Source organism: Zonotrichia leucophrys, unplaced genomic scaffold (genome assembly GCF_028769735.1).
Source record: "Zonotrichia leucophrys gambelii isolate GWCS_2022_RI unplaced genomic scaffold, RI_Zleu_2.0 Scaffold_233_80496, whole genome shotgun sequence".
Taxonomy (NCBI): Eukaryota; Metazoa; Chordata; class Aves; order Passeriformes; family Passerellidae; genus Zonotrichia; species Zonotrichia leucophrys.
Window position 1 is genome coordinate 26,292 of NW_026992438.1, and position 18,612 is coordinate 44,903.

At 55.5% G+C, this 18,612-nt stretch overlaps 1 protein-coding gene and 1 long non-coding RNA gene across 4 annotated transcripts; both read right to left on the bottom strand.

Moving 5' to 3' along the window:
* Nucleotides 1-2,176: 2,176 nt before the first annotated feature.
* On the bottom strand, nucleotides 2,177-6,643 carry LOC135441308 (zinc finger protein 239-like). The gene has a single exon (XM_064700851.1). The coding sequence runs from the start codon at nucleotides 6,638-6,640 to the stop codon at nucleotides 5,732-5,734; it is 909 nt and encodes a 302-aa protein (XP_064556921.1). The 5' UTR covers nucleotides 6,641-6,643; the 3' UTR covers nucleotides 2,177-5,731.
* A 2,994-nt stretch (nucleotides 6,644-9,637) lies between these two features.
* LOC135441309 (uncharacterized) lies at nucleotides 9,638-18,556 on the bottom strand. 3 transcript variants are annotated; one of them, XR_010438463.1, is made up of 5 exons: nucleotides 18,496-18,546; nucleotides 16,065-16,184; nucleotides 14,180-14,259; nucleotides 10,740-10,824; nucleotides 9,638-10,553 (listed from the first exon to the last, which is right to left on the bottom strand). It is a non-coding gene; the product is annotated as an uncharacterized LOC135441309 (long non-coding RNA). The 3 variants fall into 3 exon arrangements; XR_010438464.1 differs by lacking the exon at nucleotides 16,065-16,184 and having other exon boundaries at nucleotides 9,645-10,553; nucleotides 18,496-18,556; XR_010438462.1 differs by lacking the exon at nucleotides 18,496-18,546 and having other exon boundaries at nucleotides 9,646-10,553; nucleotides 16,065-18,481.
* Nucleotides 18,557-18,612: the final 56 nt, after the last annotated feature.

Consider the following 18,612-nt stretch of genomic DNA (forward strand, 5'->3'; position numbering starts at 1 on the left):
GGAAAAGAAGCTGACAGGCCCTGTTGGACCCTCAGGACCTCACTGCCAAATGTGTGTTGATAGCCCTGAGGAGGCAAACCCCCATTCCACTTGGAAAGGGTCTTTAGGGTGAATGGGCCCCAATGCCTGATGTGCTGTGGCTTCAAAAATCAGTAATTGTAATGCTTCCTCCTGAGAAGGAGTCCAATCCCATTTGTCTTCTTTCCTTAGTAAATTGTAAAGGGGCCTAGCAATGATTGAGAAATCTGGGATATGTTTCCTCCAGAATACTAACAGTCCTAAGGCTTGCTGGAGGTCTTTTTTGTTTTCAGGCATTTTCATCTGCTCTAAAGAAGTTAAAGTGTCAGGTGGGATACATGTGCTTCTGGATTGCCACCAAATTCCCAGAAATTTTACTTCCTGAGAAGGCTTTTGGATTTTCTCTGGGGGAATCTTTGAATCTAGGCTCTCCAGATGAGAGATTATATTCTGCTGGAGATCCCCCACCTCCTTAATTTCCTCTCCTCCTACCAAAATGTCATCAACGTATTGGTAAACAGCTACAGTGTCAGTTTTAGGTATTTTTTCTAATTCCTTAGCTAAAGCATTGTGTGCTAGAGTTGGAGAGTGTTTGTATCCCTGAGGGAATCTAGTGAATGTGTACTGTTGTCCCTCCCATGTGAATGCAAAGTGGTCCATGTCCTCTGGCTGTATAGGTATCATGAAGAACATGTCTTTGACATCTATTGTTGCCATGATTGTGTGAGCTTTTTCTTGTATTGATGTTATTAATTCAGCTAAATTTGGCACTGCTGCAGTCAGGGGTCAGTGTTGGCATTGAGCCTACGATAATCAATCGTGAGCCTCCATGTCCCATCGGGCTTTCGGACTGGCCACACGGGTGAATTGTATGGGGAGTGTGTGTTAATTATTATTCCTTGGTCACGCAAATCTTGAATAACCAGTTTGATGCCTTCCCTAGCTCCAGAAGGCAAAGGATATTGTTTCACATTGATTGTTTTACTGCAAGGCAGTGCAGTGCGGTCTGAAGCAGCCTAATGTTAAGTGGTGGAGTGCCAAAACACCACAGAAAACCCTCAGTGTCTTCCCACTGTCTTCCTGCGAGGACATCCATCCCTAGCAGATTATTCAGGATGTCCCCAATTACCATTTTGACAACTAATTGATTTTCCTCTCCAGGGAGTGTTACTTTGACTAAAGCAACATTCATGGGTTCTATAGTTCCCAAAGCATTAAGAACACAGCATTGCCTTTTTGTTGGAACAACTCCACACTTCTGGGCACCTTTATGTGTTAGTGCAGAGATCTGGGCTCCCGTATCAACTATGAAGGTTACCAGAACTTTTTTGGGGCTTGTGATAGCTGTGATTAATATATCTCCTGATTTGCTTTTTGTGAGCATTCGTAGGTAAACCCAACCTCCATCCCTTTGTCACCTGTAAGCAGCGGAGATATTAGTTTGCCGAAAGCTCTGTTGGTGTGGATTCAGTGTTTGTGTTTTGGGGTACGGGCGGGTGGGCAGTTATGTTGCTTAGGCTCTGTGAAAGAAGTTGCAAAAGAGTTACTTCTGGCTTACTGCCAGTGCTTTTTAAGAGACAGGCAGCCAGGGTTTCACTGTCCAAGTTCTGAGAAAGAAGCTGAGAAAGAGTTAACTTTGTCTCACGGGCTGTGTTCTGTGGGAGGGACTGAGATGCAGTTTCACTGCTGTCCAGGTTTAGAGCAAATTTAGGGAAGAATCCCCCCAAAGGAGCTCCGGTGGGAAAAGCAGATCCAATCGGCCCCTCCCCCCAACTGGTCTGGGAGGAAAAAAAATACCTCCTTGGAGAAAGGTGGAAAAAAACCCTGTTTATTAAACAATAAGACCAAAACAGTATCAAAACAATGAGACCCCTTGCCACTCTAAAAGAGATGACAAACTGAGAAAACCCTGGGTTCAAGCAGCAGCTCACTCAGTCTCTATCAGTCTCTCAGTGCTGGAATTGTCGCAGGCCCGGCCCGGCCCGGTGGGCCACAGCTGCAGCTGCCGGTGCTCTCCTGAGTGTTCAGTCCAGAGCAGTTCCAAAAGGTCCAAAGAAAAGGGAAAAAGAAAAACAGTCCAGGGAACTTCTTTGCCTCAGCTAGCTAACACAAACTAAAAAGCAAAAGAAGAGCTCTCTGCCCTGCTGTCTGTTCACAGACAACACAGTCAGGAGCAGGAATGTGGAGGAGTGAGTGCAGTGTCTGAAAACAAACTGCGCGCTTCTTCTCTCTCCCCCTTCACTCTCTGTAACACTCTTAAAGGTACAAAACTTATTATTATTCAACATAAACAGAATGAGACGATTGGGGATAAAAGCATCATATATAGTCAACCCAGGACAACTGCCCAGATTCTGAGGGAGAAACTGGGGAAGGGTTAACTTTGGCTCATTGCCTGTGTTCTGTGGGATGGACTGAGATGTGCTGTGTGCTGTACTGTGTATTAGAATGGGGACCTTAGGGCATCGGCCTGGCCGTGGCCGTGCAGCTCACCAGGGACCCCCAGAAGCGACACCTGGGTGAGAGGGGTGTCCCCAAATGTCCCCAGGGCAGGGAGGGTGAGGGGGGACACACAGGGCGGGGAGGGGTGGATGTGGCCGATCTGTCGCGGGGCGCTGAGTCCCGGCTGGATGATAACAGGGGCGCGACAGAGCCCCCGTTGGAGCTCCGCAGAATCCCAGCTGCCAGTGGAGGTTCGGCGCAGAAACAAAAAGGCAGCAGCACAGGCCCTGGGGTGGAACTGGGGGAACTTTATTCGATGGCAAAACTCCCTGAGTCTGTACAGGCTCCATGGAATTGGCCAGGGCCCCATGGAGGGCTGAGGCTTAGCGATAGGAATTGCTGAGCCATGATGAAATAGCAAAATAAGCTCCTGTCTTCCACCTCTCGGACCCCAGCTTATCTCTGTAACCCCATAGGTCACTTGCCCCCAATCCCTACTATTGGACAAGTTTGGATCCCTTTGTACCCTATAAAAAGGGGCTGGTTTGGCCCGTTTGGCAGAAGAAGAGCCATCGCTGGAACCCTTCACAGATCCCCCAATAAAACCATCGCTGTGGAACGCCAGGACCTTTCTTCTCTCTCGTCTGCTTCCCCCAATAGCCTGCCAGGCACCTTAGCAAGCAAAGAGCTGGAATTCCAAGAGAGCTGATAATCACTAAAGAGCTGATATCCACTCAGCTTGCTTAAGGTAGCCACGGCTACGAGCAGCCTGGGCATTTGGACTCTCTGTCCCCAGCAGGGACTGAGCTATCCGGCCCGTGCTGCCTTGCTCGGGGGCAAAACCTGCCCTGCGGGCTGAGGGGCAATGCGAGCCCAGGATCCCAGGACCCTGAACAGAGGGCAGACAACAGCTTATAAACGGGGGGGTCTCAGGGAGGGTAAAATCTCTAGCTAATTGGGGGAACTGGGGGTGGAACACAAGGCAGGGAATACAATGTGTAAACCAATGAAGGATTTCAAGGGAGGAGAACAGCTTGAGTAAACCAATGGGGTTTCGGAGGATACAAAACTGACAGGGAAGTTTCTAAAGGGGAGGGCAGGTTCGGGCAGGGATTGACATTTAATGGAAGGAGGAGTAAGGAAGGTTCTGGGGCAAAGGTAGGGGCAGGAGGGGTTAACAGCTGGGAAGGGGGGGAGGTTTGAAACTTGGCAGGGAGTAGGTGGGTAACAAAGAGAACTAAACTGAATAACGGGGAGGCCAATACAGAGGGGTTGCAAAACCACAAATTACACAGAGAACCTGCCAAATAAAGAAAACACACTACAACAGGTGGACATCCTGGGGGTGTCCTCAACTCCTTAAGGGACACATCAGGATTGTCCCCAGCAGGGGATTTTGGGATCCTTGATGGATTTTTGAGATCCCTGATGAATTTTGGGAGGTTTTGGGATCTGTGATGAATTTTTGGGGTCGCAGTACCGGTCAGCATGCGGAACCTGTCACAATGGATTTGGGGCCAGGGCTCTCTAATGGGATTTTTGGGATCCCTGGTGAATTTTTGGGATCCCAGATGAATTTTAGGGGTCACTGACTGATGTTTGGGGTTGCAGTCCTGGCCACCATGAGGGCCCTGTTGCAGCAGGGGCCACTGGAGGGGCCACCCTTGGGGACAGCCTGTGGATCCTGTGGCTCAATGTCACCAGCAACAGTTCCGTGGCCGAGAGCCTGGGGGGACTTCCAGGGGGATGCGTGGACATCATGGCTGAGGAATTTTGGGGAGTTCTGGGCTGGTTTGAAGTGAGACCCATAGCACGGGGAATGGACCCAAAAATGAGGGGGAAGGACTCAAAATCAAAGGGTGTCATGGGATGTCTTGGGGTGTCACAGGTGCCATGGCAGGACTCTGCCTGTGCCAGGGTGGGCGCAGACACTCAGTGCCAGGAGCAGCCATGGGAACATCCTGAGGGACACGGGGACACCCTGCAGGACACAAAGAGACCCTGCAGGACACAACCCCAAGACCTTGGGGACTTCAGCCCCACCAGGGGTGGGGACAGGGACATAGGGGGAGGGACAGGGACACACAGAGGGGTGACAGGGACACACAGGACAGGATGGGGACACACAGAGGGGTGACAGGGAGCCATGGTGGGGGATAGGGACATACAGAGGGGAGGAGGGGACACGATGCAACCATGACACACATCAGGGGACAGTGTTGCCACACCTGTGTGGATGCTGCCACCAGGACGCCTCTGGTGACACCCAGTGCAGGGCAACCTGACCCGCCAGGTGACACTGACCTTTTCCCCTGTCCCCAGGGGCAGTTGAGGTCCCCTGAGTGCGGTGGCCCTGGGACACCCTGGTGGCTGTCACTCGCTTCCGGGCCACTTGTCACCAGCTGAACAATGTCCCCACCCTGCCCTGATGGGTGGTGACATTCAGCTGGGACACCACGGTGGTGACAGTGGGGATGTGGTGGCAGGAACTGCATCAGGCAGCACTTTGCCATGGCCCAGATGAAGGTGCTGGTGGCACTGTGGTGGTGGCATTGACGCTGTCCCAGTTCATGTCCCCATGCATGTTTGCCATGTTCCCATCCATGTCTGTGTTCCACCATGTCCCACATGGTCCTGTCTATGTCCATGTCCCCCCATGGCCCTACACATGCCATTGTCCCCCACATGTCCGCATGCACGGCTTAGTTCAACGCCTTTATTTCTACCCAGTTTCAGGGCTTTGAAAGGAATGAACAGAAACCTTTTCGTTTCAAGGAAAAAAAACCCAAACGATTTATATATCTCTGCTGGCAGAGCATCCATGTGCTTGGCAGGTGGGAAGAACCTTTTTTGGAGGGGTTTCCACCCAACTGTGTCCAAAATTGAGGGTTTTGTCCCAGTCCCTCCCCATTTGGCTGTGGAAGATATCTGTGGGCCAGAGAGAATTAAAACGATGGATTTATGTTGGAGAAGACCTCCAAGACTATCCAGTGTTGTTAAGGCCACCAGAAGAGGCAAAAAGTGATTTTTCTTTGGGGTCAGGACTGGACAAATCAGCTCTATAAAATGGATTTCAGATGTTGGTCTGGGGATGTGTGCAGGTACCCACGGAGAGCCAGGAGGATGTGGAGCCCCCCAGCCAGGTGTCTTCCCAACAGGGATCACCGGCACCACGGATCACAGGGGATCATCCAGGGTGGATCCCATGGGGGATGGAGCTGGAGCAGCACAGGAAGCTCTTCCTGCACTCAGGGCACTCACAGGGCTGCCCTTAGTGGTGGCGCCGTTGATGGTGGGTCACGGCTGAGCTTTGCCGGAATCTCTTCCCGCACTCGGGACACTCATAGGGCGTCTCCCCGGTGTGGATGCGCCGGTGGCTGGTGAGGTGGGTGTTGCGCTGGAAGCCCTTCCCGCAGTCGGGGCAGCGGAAGGGCCTCTCGTCTGTGTGAGTGCGCAGGTGCAGCAGGAGATGGGAGCTGGTCTTAAACGCCTTCGAGCATTGATCACACTCGTAGGGCCTCGCCCCAGGCCCCTCTCCGGTGTGGATGCGGCGGTGCCTGATGAGGGTGGAGTTGTCATTGAAGCCCTTCCTGCAGTCAGGGCAGCGGAAGGGCCTCTCATCTAAGTGAATTGGCTGGTGCTGGAGGAGATGAGAACTGCTCTGAAACCTCTTCCTGCATTTATCACACTCATAGGGTCTCTCTCCAGTGTGGATCCGCTGGTGGTAGTTCAGGTTGCAGCGCTTGCTGAAGTTCTTCCCACACTCTCCACACTTGAAGGGCTTCTCCCCGGTGTGGGTCCTCTGGTGGACAGTCAGGTGGGAGCTCCTCCTGAAGCTCTTCCCACACTCGGGACACTCGTATGGCCGAACCTCTGTGTGGATTCTCCAATGGCGGACCAGGTAGGATCTCTTGCTGAAGCTCTTCCCACATTCCGAGCACTGGTGGGGCTTCTCCCCATCCTGAAGCTCTTCATCGACCCCCAGCTCCGAGCTCCGGCTGCCCTCCCTGCCCTGGGTGGGTCTTTCCTCCTCAGATCCCCGTGATCTGCGTTTGCAGCCCCTCCTCGTGAGGGATCTCCGGGGCTTTTCCTCCCCATTGGATTCCTGTGCTGTGGAGCTGCTCAAAACAGCCTCTTCCACGAGGTTCTGCTGTGGGGATTTGTCCTCCCTGGTCTCCATCCTCAGCTCCTTGTCTGGGGGAGGAAGGACAAGGAGAGGATGGGATTTGCCTCCGTGCCACAGGGAAGGGGAAGGAGATCCCCCCAGTGCATCCCCAGCAGGACAGCTTTGGCAGCAGGGTTGTCCTGCAGCCGGGGGCCGTGCTGGGCTGGGAGATGGAGCAGGAGAGAGGGGAAAGGGGCACTGACTTCCTCCTCACCTGCATTAAGCTCCCGGGACATCTTCCTCTTCCTCACAGCCTCCTCCTCCTGCATCGGGCCAAGGTTTGAGAATGGGAAATCCTGATTTGGGGAAAAACAAGGGCTGAGCGCGTTGGGTTTGATGGTGCCGCTGCTCAAGAGCAGCTGGAGAAGTCAGCGCCCCTTTCAGCCTCGGGGGCCCGGAGCCCGCTCATCCCCAGCCTCCCGCACCCCTCCAGGCAGCCGGTTTGTCCCCCGGCTCCGGGATCGCCCCTCTGCGCTCTCCCCGCTCCGGGGGCTCCCGAGTTCCCCACGGATCTCCCGGGCATCCCCCAGCCCGAGATTGCCCCAGTGCTTGCCGGGACCGGGCGAACGTGAGACCGCCCATGCTCTCTCCACGGGAAATTTACGTTTCGGCTTTGAGGTCCTGCAAGATCCAAACATCCCCTGCCCCACGAAAAAACCCTCCCGGAGCTCCCCCATCCCGCTCACCTGCGGCTCCTGGAGGGGGCGATGCAGCAGGAGACGGGGGAGCTTCGGCCTGAGCGGCGGGGGAAGGCGGCGCGGAAACCAACGTGGCTCTGCCGCTCCTCTTCCTCCCGCTCCTCCTCCGCCCCCAGCTCGGCCCGGGCAGTGCCGACCCCCAGAAGCAGCCGCGCTCTGCCCTGGGCGGGTTCCGAAACAACCCCGTCCCGCGCGGCACTGGGAGCGATCCTGGGAGCACCGGGACCGATCCTGAGATCAGCAGGAAGGAACTCGGAGCGCTTTCCCTGCCAGTCCCGCTCTTACTGGGAGCACTGGGAGGGAACTGGGTGGGAGCAAACAGCGCCCGGAGGCGGCTGCAGCCGGCGGTGGGCGGGGCCAAACCGCAGGGAGTGGTTATGCAAATACGGGAGCGGTCGCGCGCTGGGATTGGTGGGCGGGAGCAGCGCGGGGTTTGCTCGGTTATGTGAGGGCGGGGAGGGGCCGGAGCGATGGCGGCGGCGTCCGGTGAGAGGGGACAGGGAGCGGGAATGGGGACAGGGAGCGGGAACAGGACCAAGAATGGAGATAGGGACCGAGAATGGGACCGGGGAAGGGGACAGGGACTATGGACAGAGACTGGGAATGGAGACCGGGAATGGCACCGGGAATGGTGACAGGAGACGAGAATGGGGGCCGGGAATGGGACCGGGGAAGGCAATAGGGACCAGGAATGGGACCAGAGATGGGGACAGGGTCCGCAAATGGAGACAAGGACCAAGGAGGAGAATATGGGAACGGGGAACATGGATACAGCAACCGCAGAGAGAATATGGGCTGGGGATTGGTGCTCCAAAGTGTCCCAGTGAAAGCCAGCAGGGGCTGTGAGCTCTGCAGCTGGGCCTCCCCTGCGCTGCTGCGGCCCAGGGCCCAAAGGCGGGGGCTGCAGCCTCGCTCCTGTCTCAACAACAGGAGCCTCCTCCAGGCCCGTGGCCCCTGCATGGCCCCAGCGTGAGGGAGGGCTCTGAGGCACAGCGGCTGCTGGCAGGAGGGGCTGCTCTGGCCACCTGGGGGCCTCTGAGAAATGCCCAAAGCCTTGTGCTCTCTGCAGCTGGCCAAGGACAGCAGCGGGGCTCAACGGTTCGTGTGGCACAGCCAGCCCGAGCTCTGCAGCCCTCAGGAATGGGACCGGGACAGGACCGGGAATGGGGACAGGGCCAGGAATGGGGACAGCGACTGGGAATAGAACCAGGAATGAGACTGGAAATAGGAGATAGGGACAGGGACCAGAACAAGGACCACGCTATTGGGACTGCAACCGGAAATGGGAATAGGGACAGGGACTGGATATGATTGAGAAAATGGGAGAGGGACCTGGAATGGGACTGGGAATATGGAAACAGGAACCAGAGAGAGAATACGGGACAGGGATTAGAAAGATGGTATCAGGATTGGAAACAGGAACACAGGCGTGAGAGTGGGAATGGGAATATGGGAGTGAGACAGGCAATACAGAAATGGAAATGCGGGACCAGCAGTAGGATTGGGAATACAGGAACAGGATGGGGAATATGGGATTGGGAGTATGGGAACGGCAACGTAAGGTTGACCCAGGGCCTTTGTGGGGTCTGGTTCGGCAGCTCTGGACCCCCGGGCCTCACTATCTCACAAGGACCAAAGTAAAGGACGGTAGGCGCTCTTCTCCTCGGGACCAAAAATCCCACCTTAACTGTGGAATCACTCCAGGGTGGTCCAAGAGGGGAAAAGAGATCAAGTGTCTGATCGCGGGTGATTTTAACCCCAGGGAAAGGGGGGCGGAGGAGAGAGGCCACGGCCAATGGGATACAACTGATGGGAGGGCCGAGGGGAGGAGTAACCCAGGGCAAGAGCAGCACTGGGGCTTTGGGGGAGAGGGGTGTGTGCGGGACAAACCATGTGATACAACATCAACTATTCCCTGCAAAATAACAAGACCACCCAGTGCAGAACAATAACTAAAGAAACAAGTTAGTGCAATACAACCAGACAGACAGTACAGGGACAGGGAATGAGACTGGGGATGGGATTCAGACTGGGATGGAAGCAGAATGGGCCCAAGAGTGGGGTGACATGGGAATGGGCCGGAAGAAAGGAGGGTGACAGCAGGGAGAGGGGGATCCTGCACAGGGAACACCGGGAACCAGGATGGGGGAGATGGGAACAGTCCCAGGGCAGGGGGGCCTTGATCAGCTGCCCCAGAACCATGACCAGGGCCTCCCAGCACAGCTGGAGCCACTCAGCCTGGGGTGCCCAAAGCCCTGAGCAACCCCCAAATCCCTCCCAGGAACCCTCAAATCCCTTGGACCCAGCATCCCCCACATCCCCTGGAAGATTCCTCCATGTCCCCCTCAATGTCTTAGTTCAATGTCTTTATTTTTTTACTCCAGTTTTGGGTGTTTTGAAGGGACAAAGAGAAATGACAAGAAAACCCAGGCCATGGGGACCCAGGAGGATGTGGAGCCCGCAGGCAGGTGCCTTCCCAACACGGATCACTGGGCTCTGCCCACCGGGGATCACTGGGGACCATCCAGCGCGGATCCTCCCATGGGGCTTGGAGCTGGAGCAGCACAGGGAGCTCTTCCCGCACTCAGGGCACTCTCAGGGCTTCTCTTAGTGGTGGCTCTGTTTGTGTTGGATCAAGCTACAGCTGTGCCTGAAGGTCTTCCCACACTCGGGACACTGGTGTGCTGTGCTTGAGGAGATCCAAACTGCTCCGAGCCTTTCCCACACTCGGAACACTCGAGGGGCTGTTCCCCAGTGTGGACCTTCTGGTGGGAGGTCAGAGTGGATCGAACACTGAAGCTCTTCCCACATTCCAAGCACGTGTAGGGCCGTTCTGTGGTGTGCACCCGCTGGTGGTAGAGGTGGGAGCTGTGCCTGTACCTCTTCCCACATTCCCTACACTCCCAGCGCCGCTCCCCCGTGTGCAGCCGAATGTGGGTGAGGAGATTGAAGCTCTGGCTGAAGCTCTTCCCACATTCCAAGCACTCATGGAGCTTCTCCTCATCATGAAGTTGCTCCCAGCTCTGAGCTCCGGCCGCCTCCCCAGCCTCGGGTGGGTCTTTCCCCCTCAGATCCCCGTGATCTGTGTCTGCAGCCTCTCCTTGTGCCTGATGTCTGGGGCTTTTCCTCCCTGTTGGATTCCTGTGCTGTGGAGCTGCTCAAAACAGCCTCTTCCATGAGGTTCTGGTACAGGGATTTCTCCTCCCTGCTCTCCATGCTCAGCTCCTGCTCTGGGGGAGGAAGGGCAAGGAGAGGATGGGATTTGCCTCCGTGCCACAGGGAAGGACAAGGAGATCCCCCCAGTGCGTCCCCAGCAGGACAGCTTTGGCAGCAGGGTTGTCCTGCAGCTGGGGGCCGTGCTGGGCTGGGAGATGGAGCAGGAGAGAGGGGGAAAGGGGCACTGACTTCCTCCTCACCTGCCTGGGGCTCCTGGGCCATCTTCCTCCTCCTCGCAGCCTCCTCCTCCTCCTGCATCGGGCCAAGGTTTGAGAATGGGAAATCCTGGTTTGGGGATGAAAACAAGGTGTGAGAGCTGGGGATTCCTCCTGCCCAAGCCCATCTCTAGAAGTCACAGGAGCAGGGATTGAGCTGGGAGAGGCCGGGATGGGCAGCGTGAGGCTCTCAGCTGCTGCCATCTGATGGGGATGGGGGGAATCCAACGTGGGGAAAAGGAGAGGCAAACTGGGAAAATTGTGGGCTGCAAATCCACACTTGGGCTTGGTGGGGACCCTGGGTAGGAAATTCCATCCCTCTGGGCTGATGCCCGAAATATAAGCTGGAAATAAATCCTCACAGAGCGGTGTTTTTAGATGTCACGTACTGTGGTATATTCATGCAGTAGGTGTTGCTCAGTGTCATTGTGTCACTACAACATCATTACTCACCTGCCAGAACTCATTTACATTGTGTGATCTCTGGGTTATTAGATAGTTCTTCTGCACTGCACTTGCACTTTCCTAATTCGGGGTCTGTCAGGAGTCTGTGATTGTCCTGGTTTTGCAGGGGGGGCATTTTAGGAAAGGCTTTCAAGGCCTTCTCTGCATCTGAAGTTTTCAACTTTGTCTTTGGAGCATGTGCAGTTAGGGTGTTCCTCGGTGTGTCTGGTCCTAACCAGCCTAAATTCTTTGGTTTGTGGCTCATTGGCTTTGCACAATTTCTCATTAGTACTACCCCTATCTATCTCTGAAGCTCTCCACCTGGTGAGTTTTTTTTCTTTTTTTTTCTGTCTATTCAGCATTAAGCAACTAGTTAATCATAAAAAAGCCATTGCACTGTACAAAGTTATTTATATCAGGTTATATAGGCACAAAAAAGTATGATTCAGGTTATCTAGGTATATTTATCTAGATATATAAAAAGTCATGATTTAGGTTCTGTTGATATCAGGTTATATAGATCTATCAGGTTATACTGATATCTTACAACTCAAGCAACATCATCACTTTGTAACTTTGATCTAAGTTCTGTCGGCATCAGGGCCCTTCCCAAAGGCCTGTAGGTGTTGGAGCAGGGACTGCAGAGACAGGTGAGGGATCCCAAGAGAGATTTTGGGGATGGGATCCGTGGGGATGGGAATGTCCTGGGGCAGGGTCACACGTGAGCCAGGTGTGCAGGGCAGGACCTTGCCCTGACCCCAAGCACTGTCCCAGCTGCAGGATCTGCTTCCCATCAGCCTCTTCCTCCTGCGGCCCCGAGCCCAGCGTGGTGCTGAACAAAGGGGCTGGGCCGGGGTCATCCCCTGGTGGGGGCTGTGCACTCCCTGGGCCCCCTCCCCAGATTCCCTCTGGGGGGAGCAGGAGCTGGGGCAGGAGCCCTGTGGGGAGGGACGAGGGGGTGACACCAGGATGGGAGGGTCACACACGGCCCAGGGGGATCCCCCCTCACTCCCAGGGTGCCAGGAAGACAAACCCCTACATGGAGCCCCTGTGCCCCAGCAGCACCTTGTGGGCAGGGTCTGGTGGCAGCTCTGGGGGGTCATGACTGCCTAAAACCCCCTCCCAGCCCCCTCAAACCACCCCACAGATCTCTGCTCATCCCCAAACCACTCCATGCAACAGAAATGGCCCCAAGATCCATCAAAACTCTTCCACCCCTCCAAAGACCCACCCAAATTCTCTCTAAGCTGCACAGCCCTTCCAGAACTCCCAAAACTCCCCCAGAGACCCCTCAAAAGCCCCCTACACCCTCCTAGCACCAGAAATGCCCTCAAGAGCCACCAAAAGCCCCCTCCAATCCCCTCAGGATCCCTTCCCTGCCCCCCATGGCACTGACCAGGGAAGGTCTGTGGACAGCAACAGCCACAGCTGGGAGCAGCTCAGGCACTTCATCACCGTTTTAGGCATTTCCATCCCTTTGGGCTCTTCCCAGAGGCCTGCAGATGTTGGAGAGGGGACTGCAGGGAGGGATGAGGGATGCCAAGGGTGGGGTTTTGGGCACAGGAGGAGGGGCTGTGCGAGCCACTTGCTGGGGTGTCCATCTGGAGGCCCCCCTGGTGGTCCCGCGGCCCCCGGCTGCAGAGCTGTCACCACCTCCTACTTGGGGTGGTGGCTCTGGTGGCACCTCTGCTCCTTGGGGCTCTTCCTGCAGCCAGAGAACTTGGAGGGACCCTCCTCTGGCTGGGTCCTCCAGGCATTCCATGAGCTTTGCTCCATGAGCTCCTACTGGAAGTGACTGGGCTCTCCTGGGATCATACGGAGATCCTACTGGGAGTGACTGGGAATGACTCCAAGCATGCTGAGGGCAACTGGGATATACTGGGAGTGTCTGTAACCCTATTGGGAGTGACAGAGACCACACTGGGAACAACAGGGACCATGCTGGAGGCAACTGGGAGCAAGTGGGAGTGACTGGGTCTACACTGAGGGCAACTGGGCATGACTGGGACCCTGGTGGAAGAGACTGGGATCATACAGGGAGTGACTGGGACTATACTAGAGGCCACTGGTATCACACTGGGTGCAACAGGGAGCAATTGGAAACCATGCTGAGGGAAACAGGGATCATACTGGGAGTGACTGGGCTCTGGGAAGCACAGGATGTTGATGAGCAGGAGGACAACTCCCATGCCAGCCCCACAAATAACCCCTATTGCTGTGGATCCCCCCAGCCCCTGGCTCCCCCAGCTCAGCCCTGCTCCGGCTGTTCTGGACTTGCAGCAGCTCCAGGCCAGTGGGAGATGTGCTGGGTGCACTCACCAGGCTGGCTCTGGGACTCCCAATATTCTGGCTCAAATCTGGCTCTGCTCAAAGGGGGTCCCAGCCAGGTGCATGCAAAGGTGGGTGAGGAGGCTGGAGCACAGCCTGAAGCTCTCCCCACATTCCAAGCACTTGCAGGGCTTCTCCCTGCCATGAAGGTGCTCAGGAACCACCAGCTCCAAGCTGCATCTGGATCTCCAGCAGCTTTCCCATTACAGGGTGGGTCTTTCCTCCTCACGGCTCCTTGGGCTGGGTTTGCAGCCCCTCTTCATGTGGGATCTCCAGGGCTTTTTGTCCCCATTGAATTCCTGCCCTGTCAAGCCTCTCAGATCAGCTCCTTGTATGGGTGAGGAAGGACAAGGAGAGAAAGGAACAAGAAAAAGGAAGGAAGGAAGGAAGGAAGGAAGGAAGGAAGGAAGGAAGGAAGGAAGGGAGGAGGAAGGAGGAAGGGAGGAAGGGAGGAAGGGAGGAAGGGAGGAAGGGAGGAAGGGAGGAAGGAAGGAAGGAAGGAAGGAAGGAAGGAAGGAAGGAAGGAAGGAAGGAAGGAAGGAAGGAAGGAAGGAAGGAAGGAAGGAAGGAAGGAAGGGTGGAAGGAAGGATGGATGCTGGGCTGGGAGATGGAGCAGGAGAGAGGGGAAAAGGGGCACTGACTTCTTCCTCACCTGCCTGGGGCTGCCAGGGCATCTTCATCTTCCTCATGGTCTCCTCCTCCATCTGATCAAACTTTGGGAACTGAAATTCCCTTTTTGGGGGAAAAACAAGGTGTGAGTGTGTTGCCTTGGGTGTTCCTCCTGCCCAATTCCATCTCCAGAAGTCACCAGGTGTCTGGTGCCCATAAAAACCTCCAGACCACCAAGGTTCAGCCACCCTCATAAAAACCCAAACCACCAGGATTCACCAAACAACCATTCACCCAGGAGTTCCCCCGCTCTGGTCTCTCCACTTTGGGGTTCAGGGGTCCCTCCTGCCTGGCCTTCTGCAGCTCCAGTGTGTATTGGTGTCCCCCCTCTCTGGGCTGCAGGGGCCCCTGGCAATCCCAGAGGTTCCCTTCCCTGGGCTCCCAGGTGGGTGTCAGAGGGGCTCCAGGGGTACCAGCTGTGCGGGGTCCCCGTTTCAGGGCCCCGGGGTGTTGCGGTGTGTTTCAAACTTTCAGGTCCCTTCCCCAGGTGTACCAAAACCCTCTTCCCCTCCCCGCCCTCGTCCCTTGCCGAGTGAGTCCTGTCAATCAGGCTTAACATTCCAACAAGGCGTCGTGTGGTTGGTCGAGTTCAAAGGATGCCCCTCAGGCCCAGAGGTCATTGGCCTGTCTAGGTGTCCCTCGTCCCTTGAGACCCCACCCCTCCCACCTGGTTGGTGGCTCACCTGTCCCCTCCCCTCCCCCTGAGCTTAAAAAGTGAGTCTGGCCATGCGGTCGGGTATTCTGTTGGAGCTCTTCCCAAGATTCAGACCTGCATCACCATGGAATAAACCTCTGGATTTTAAACCCTCCAGCAGAATCCTCTCCTTTTTTTCTCTTCACCTTCGCCTGAAGTTTTCTTCCTGAGGTAAACGGAGTTCCTAACAAGCCTGGACTTTTTTAGTGCCCAGCTGCAATCACCAGCAAGCTAAAGGTGTCTCTGGGGTGATACACCACAGCTGCTGCCTTTGGCTCAGCAGCGAGGGTCAGACTGGCCCAGGCACAATCTAACTGGTAATATTGGGATTCATATTCCAATACCGGGGTACCCCTGGGTCTCCCTTGTCCATGGTCCCAACATCTCCAGGCTGCAGAGGGTCCCCCCTATCCGGGTCCACGTTCCGGGCTCCCGGGGTCCCCCTTGTCGGGATGTCCGACCCCGCAGGCTGCAGAGGCTCCCGCAGCTCCGGTGCCGCTCAGGCACTGCGGATTCTGCCGCAAGGCTGAATATTCAGTTCGTGGAAACTTTGTTATCTCTGCTTACATGTGCAAAACCAGCTGCTGCTGAGACAATCCTAGGACTGAAGGCTTCCCACCCAAAATGCTGCATTCGGTTCTGACACACCATTAAGAAATCCAAGAGCAAAACTGAACACTGATTACAGAATCTTGCAAAATCCCATCCCAGAACATTTTGTCATAAAATCACAAATATTAACAGGTGCTGAGAAAGTCAGCAACATTACAAAACAAGCTTCCAACACTGTGACTAGAAGAGTTCAGGCAATGCATTTGATTGGAATGAGCCCTCTCTTTCTGACATGTGAGCAATGCCATCGAATTTCCCAAACTGGGGAAATGGGGAGCCCTGGCAGCAGCAGCTTCACACACAGCAATGACACAGAACAGGGCAGGGCAAGAGGCTGGAAAAATGACAACTTCTACTTGCAATTAAGAACTCTTGTTTCAAGTTCTACTATAGACACTCTTAATATAGAGTCAAAAAGATTAAAAAATACTAGTAACAACTGTAATATTAAGAGCAAAAGTAGTCAAATTAGCAATAAGAATGAATAATGGTAATAAAATCCTATCACACTTATACTAGGTTTGCATGGCCAGGTTTTGGTAAGAGGGGGCCCTAAGAGCACCTTCTGTGAGAGGATGATGGAAGCAGCTGCTTCTCCATGTCCCACAGAGGCAATTCCAGGCAGCTCCAGGACAGACCAGCCGCTGGCCAAGGTTGGGCTCGTTAGAAATGGTGGTAACACCTTTGGGATAAGAGATTTATGAAAATTGGTTATCATGTAGTTGTAGCTGTGACCAGGGTGAGAACATGTGAGAGAGGAACAACTCTGCACCCCCCCAGGGCAGGGCAGGACAAGGGGCTGGAGCTGATTGCCCTGAGGTTCCCTGGGGCAGCCCCTGGGGAGGCAGCTGGGCCCCTGCAGCCCATGGAGGGCCTGGAGAGCAGAGATGCACCTGCAGCACCTGGAGGAGCCCGTGCTGGAGCAGGGGGTGCCTGAGCAGGGGCTGTGACCCCATGAGAAACCTGTGCTGGAGCAGGGACCAGGCAGGGGCCTGCAAACCCATGGAGAGAGGAGCCCATGATGGAGCAGGGTCCTTCCATGTGAGCCCATGGGAGAGTGAGGCACGCTGCAGCAGTTTGTGAAGAGCTGCTGTCCCTGAGATGAACTCTCCTTGGAGAAGTTCATGAAGAAGTGTCTCCAGGAGGGACCCCATGGTGCAGCAGGGGAACAACTCCTCTCCTTAAGCAGCAGGAGAAACAACAGGAATGAACTGAGCAGAATCCCCATTGCCTGTCTGCCTGCACCCACTGGGGGAGGAGACAGAGCTGGGAGGGAGGGAGGGATGGACAGAAGGTGTTTTTAAAGCCTTCTTTTACTTCTCACTATCCTGCTCTGATTGATAGCAATAAATTCAATTAATCTTTCTAATTTTGAACTGTTTTGCCCATGATGGCATTTGCTGAGTGATCTGTCCCAGTCCTTAACTCAACCTATGAAGACTTCATTCTATTTTCTCTCTTCTCTCCATCTCTGGAAGGGAATGAGAGCAGCTTTGGTGGGTGCCTGACATCCATCTCCGCTCCTTGTGATGTCACAGGCCCATGAGTGTCCCAAGTGTGGGAAGAGCTTCTGCCAGAGCTCAGCCTTGACCCAACACCAATGGAGGCACCACTAAGGGCAGCCCTGTGAGTGCCCTGAGTGCAGGAAGAGCTCCGTGCACTGCTCCAGCTCCATCCCCCATGGGACAGTCCAGGCTGGATGATCCCCAGTGACCCGAGGTGGGCAGAGCCCCGGTGATCCTTGGTGCTGGTGATCCATTTTGGGAAGACACCTGCCTGGGGGGCTCCAATTCTTCCTGGCTCCCTGTACCCTTGATATTCTTTTAATTTCTCTTTGTCCTTTCAAAAAACCCAAAAACTGGGTAAAAATAAAGATGTTGAACTAAGGCAAGGACGGGGACATGGGGGAATCTTGCAGGGGATGTGGGGGATGCTTGGTTTGAGGGAGCTGAGGGTTCCTGGGAGGGACTTGGGGGTTGCTCAGGCCTTTGGGCACCCCAGGCCAAGCAGCTCCAGCTGCACTGGGAGACCCCGGTGGAGGTTCTGGGGCAGCTGATCAAGGAGCCCCTGGCCCAGGACTGTCCCCATGTCCCCCCGTCCCAGTTCCCGGTGTCCCCTGTGCAGGATCCCTCTCTCCCTCCCGTTCCCATGTCACCCTGCACTGGGACACGTTGTGCTCCCATCCCAGCGTGAATCCCACTCCCGGTCTCAATTTCTGTTTCTGTCCCACATTCCCTGTCCTGTTCCTATTCCTGGTCCCAATGCTCTTCTCAGATTTCCATTCCTGTATTCCCTGTCCTGTTCCCATATTCCCATTCCTGGTCCCATTCCAAGACCCTCTCCCATATTCCTGGTCCTAGTCCTGGTCCGTGTCCCCATTCATGTCCTTGTCCCCAGTCCTGTATTTCCTGTCCCTGTATCCATGCCCCATCCCAGTATTGGTCCCAGTCCCGTACTCCCGGTCCCATTCCCGAGGGCCGCCTCTCCCATGGAGCCCTGAGGGCTGCACAGCTCGGGCTGGCTGTGCCACACGAACCGTTCAGCCCCGCTGCTGTCCTTGGCCAGCTGCAGAGAGCACAAGGCTTTGGGCATTTCTCAGAGGCCCCCAGGTGGCCGGAGCAGCCCCTCCTGCCAGCAGCCGCTGTGCCTCAGAGCCCTCCCTCACGCTGGGGCCATGCAGGGGCCACGGGCCTGGAGGAGGCTCCTGTTCGTGAGACAGGAGCGAGGCTGCAGCCCCCGCCTTTGGGCCCTGGGCCGCAGCAGCGCAGGGGAGGCCCAGCTGCAGAGCTCACAGCCCCTGCTGGCTTTCACTGGGACACTTTGGAGCACCAATCCCCAGCCCATATTCTCTCTGCGGTTGCTGTTTCCATGTTCCTCCTTGGTCCTTGTCTCCGTTTGCGGACTGTGTCGCCATCTCTGCTCCCATTCCTGGTCCCTATCCCCTTCCCCGGTCCTGCTCCCTGTCTCCATTCCCGCTCCCTGTCCCCTCTCACCGGACGCCGCCGCCATCGCTCCGGCCCCTCCCCGCCCTCACATAACCGAGCAAACCCCGCGCTGCTCCCGCCCACCAATCCCAGCGCAGAATCGCTCCCGTATTTGCATAACCACTC

Excerpts from the sequence above, each read along its gene's own strand:
- LOC135441308 (XM_064700851.1), bottom strand. The coding sequence starts at position 6,640 with ATGGAGACCAGGGAGGACAAATCCCCACAGCAGAACCTCGTGGAAGAG.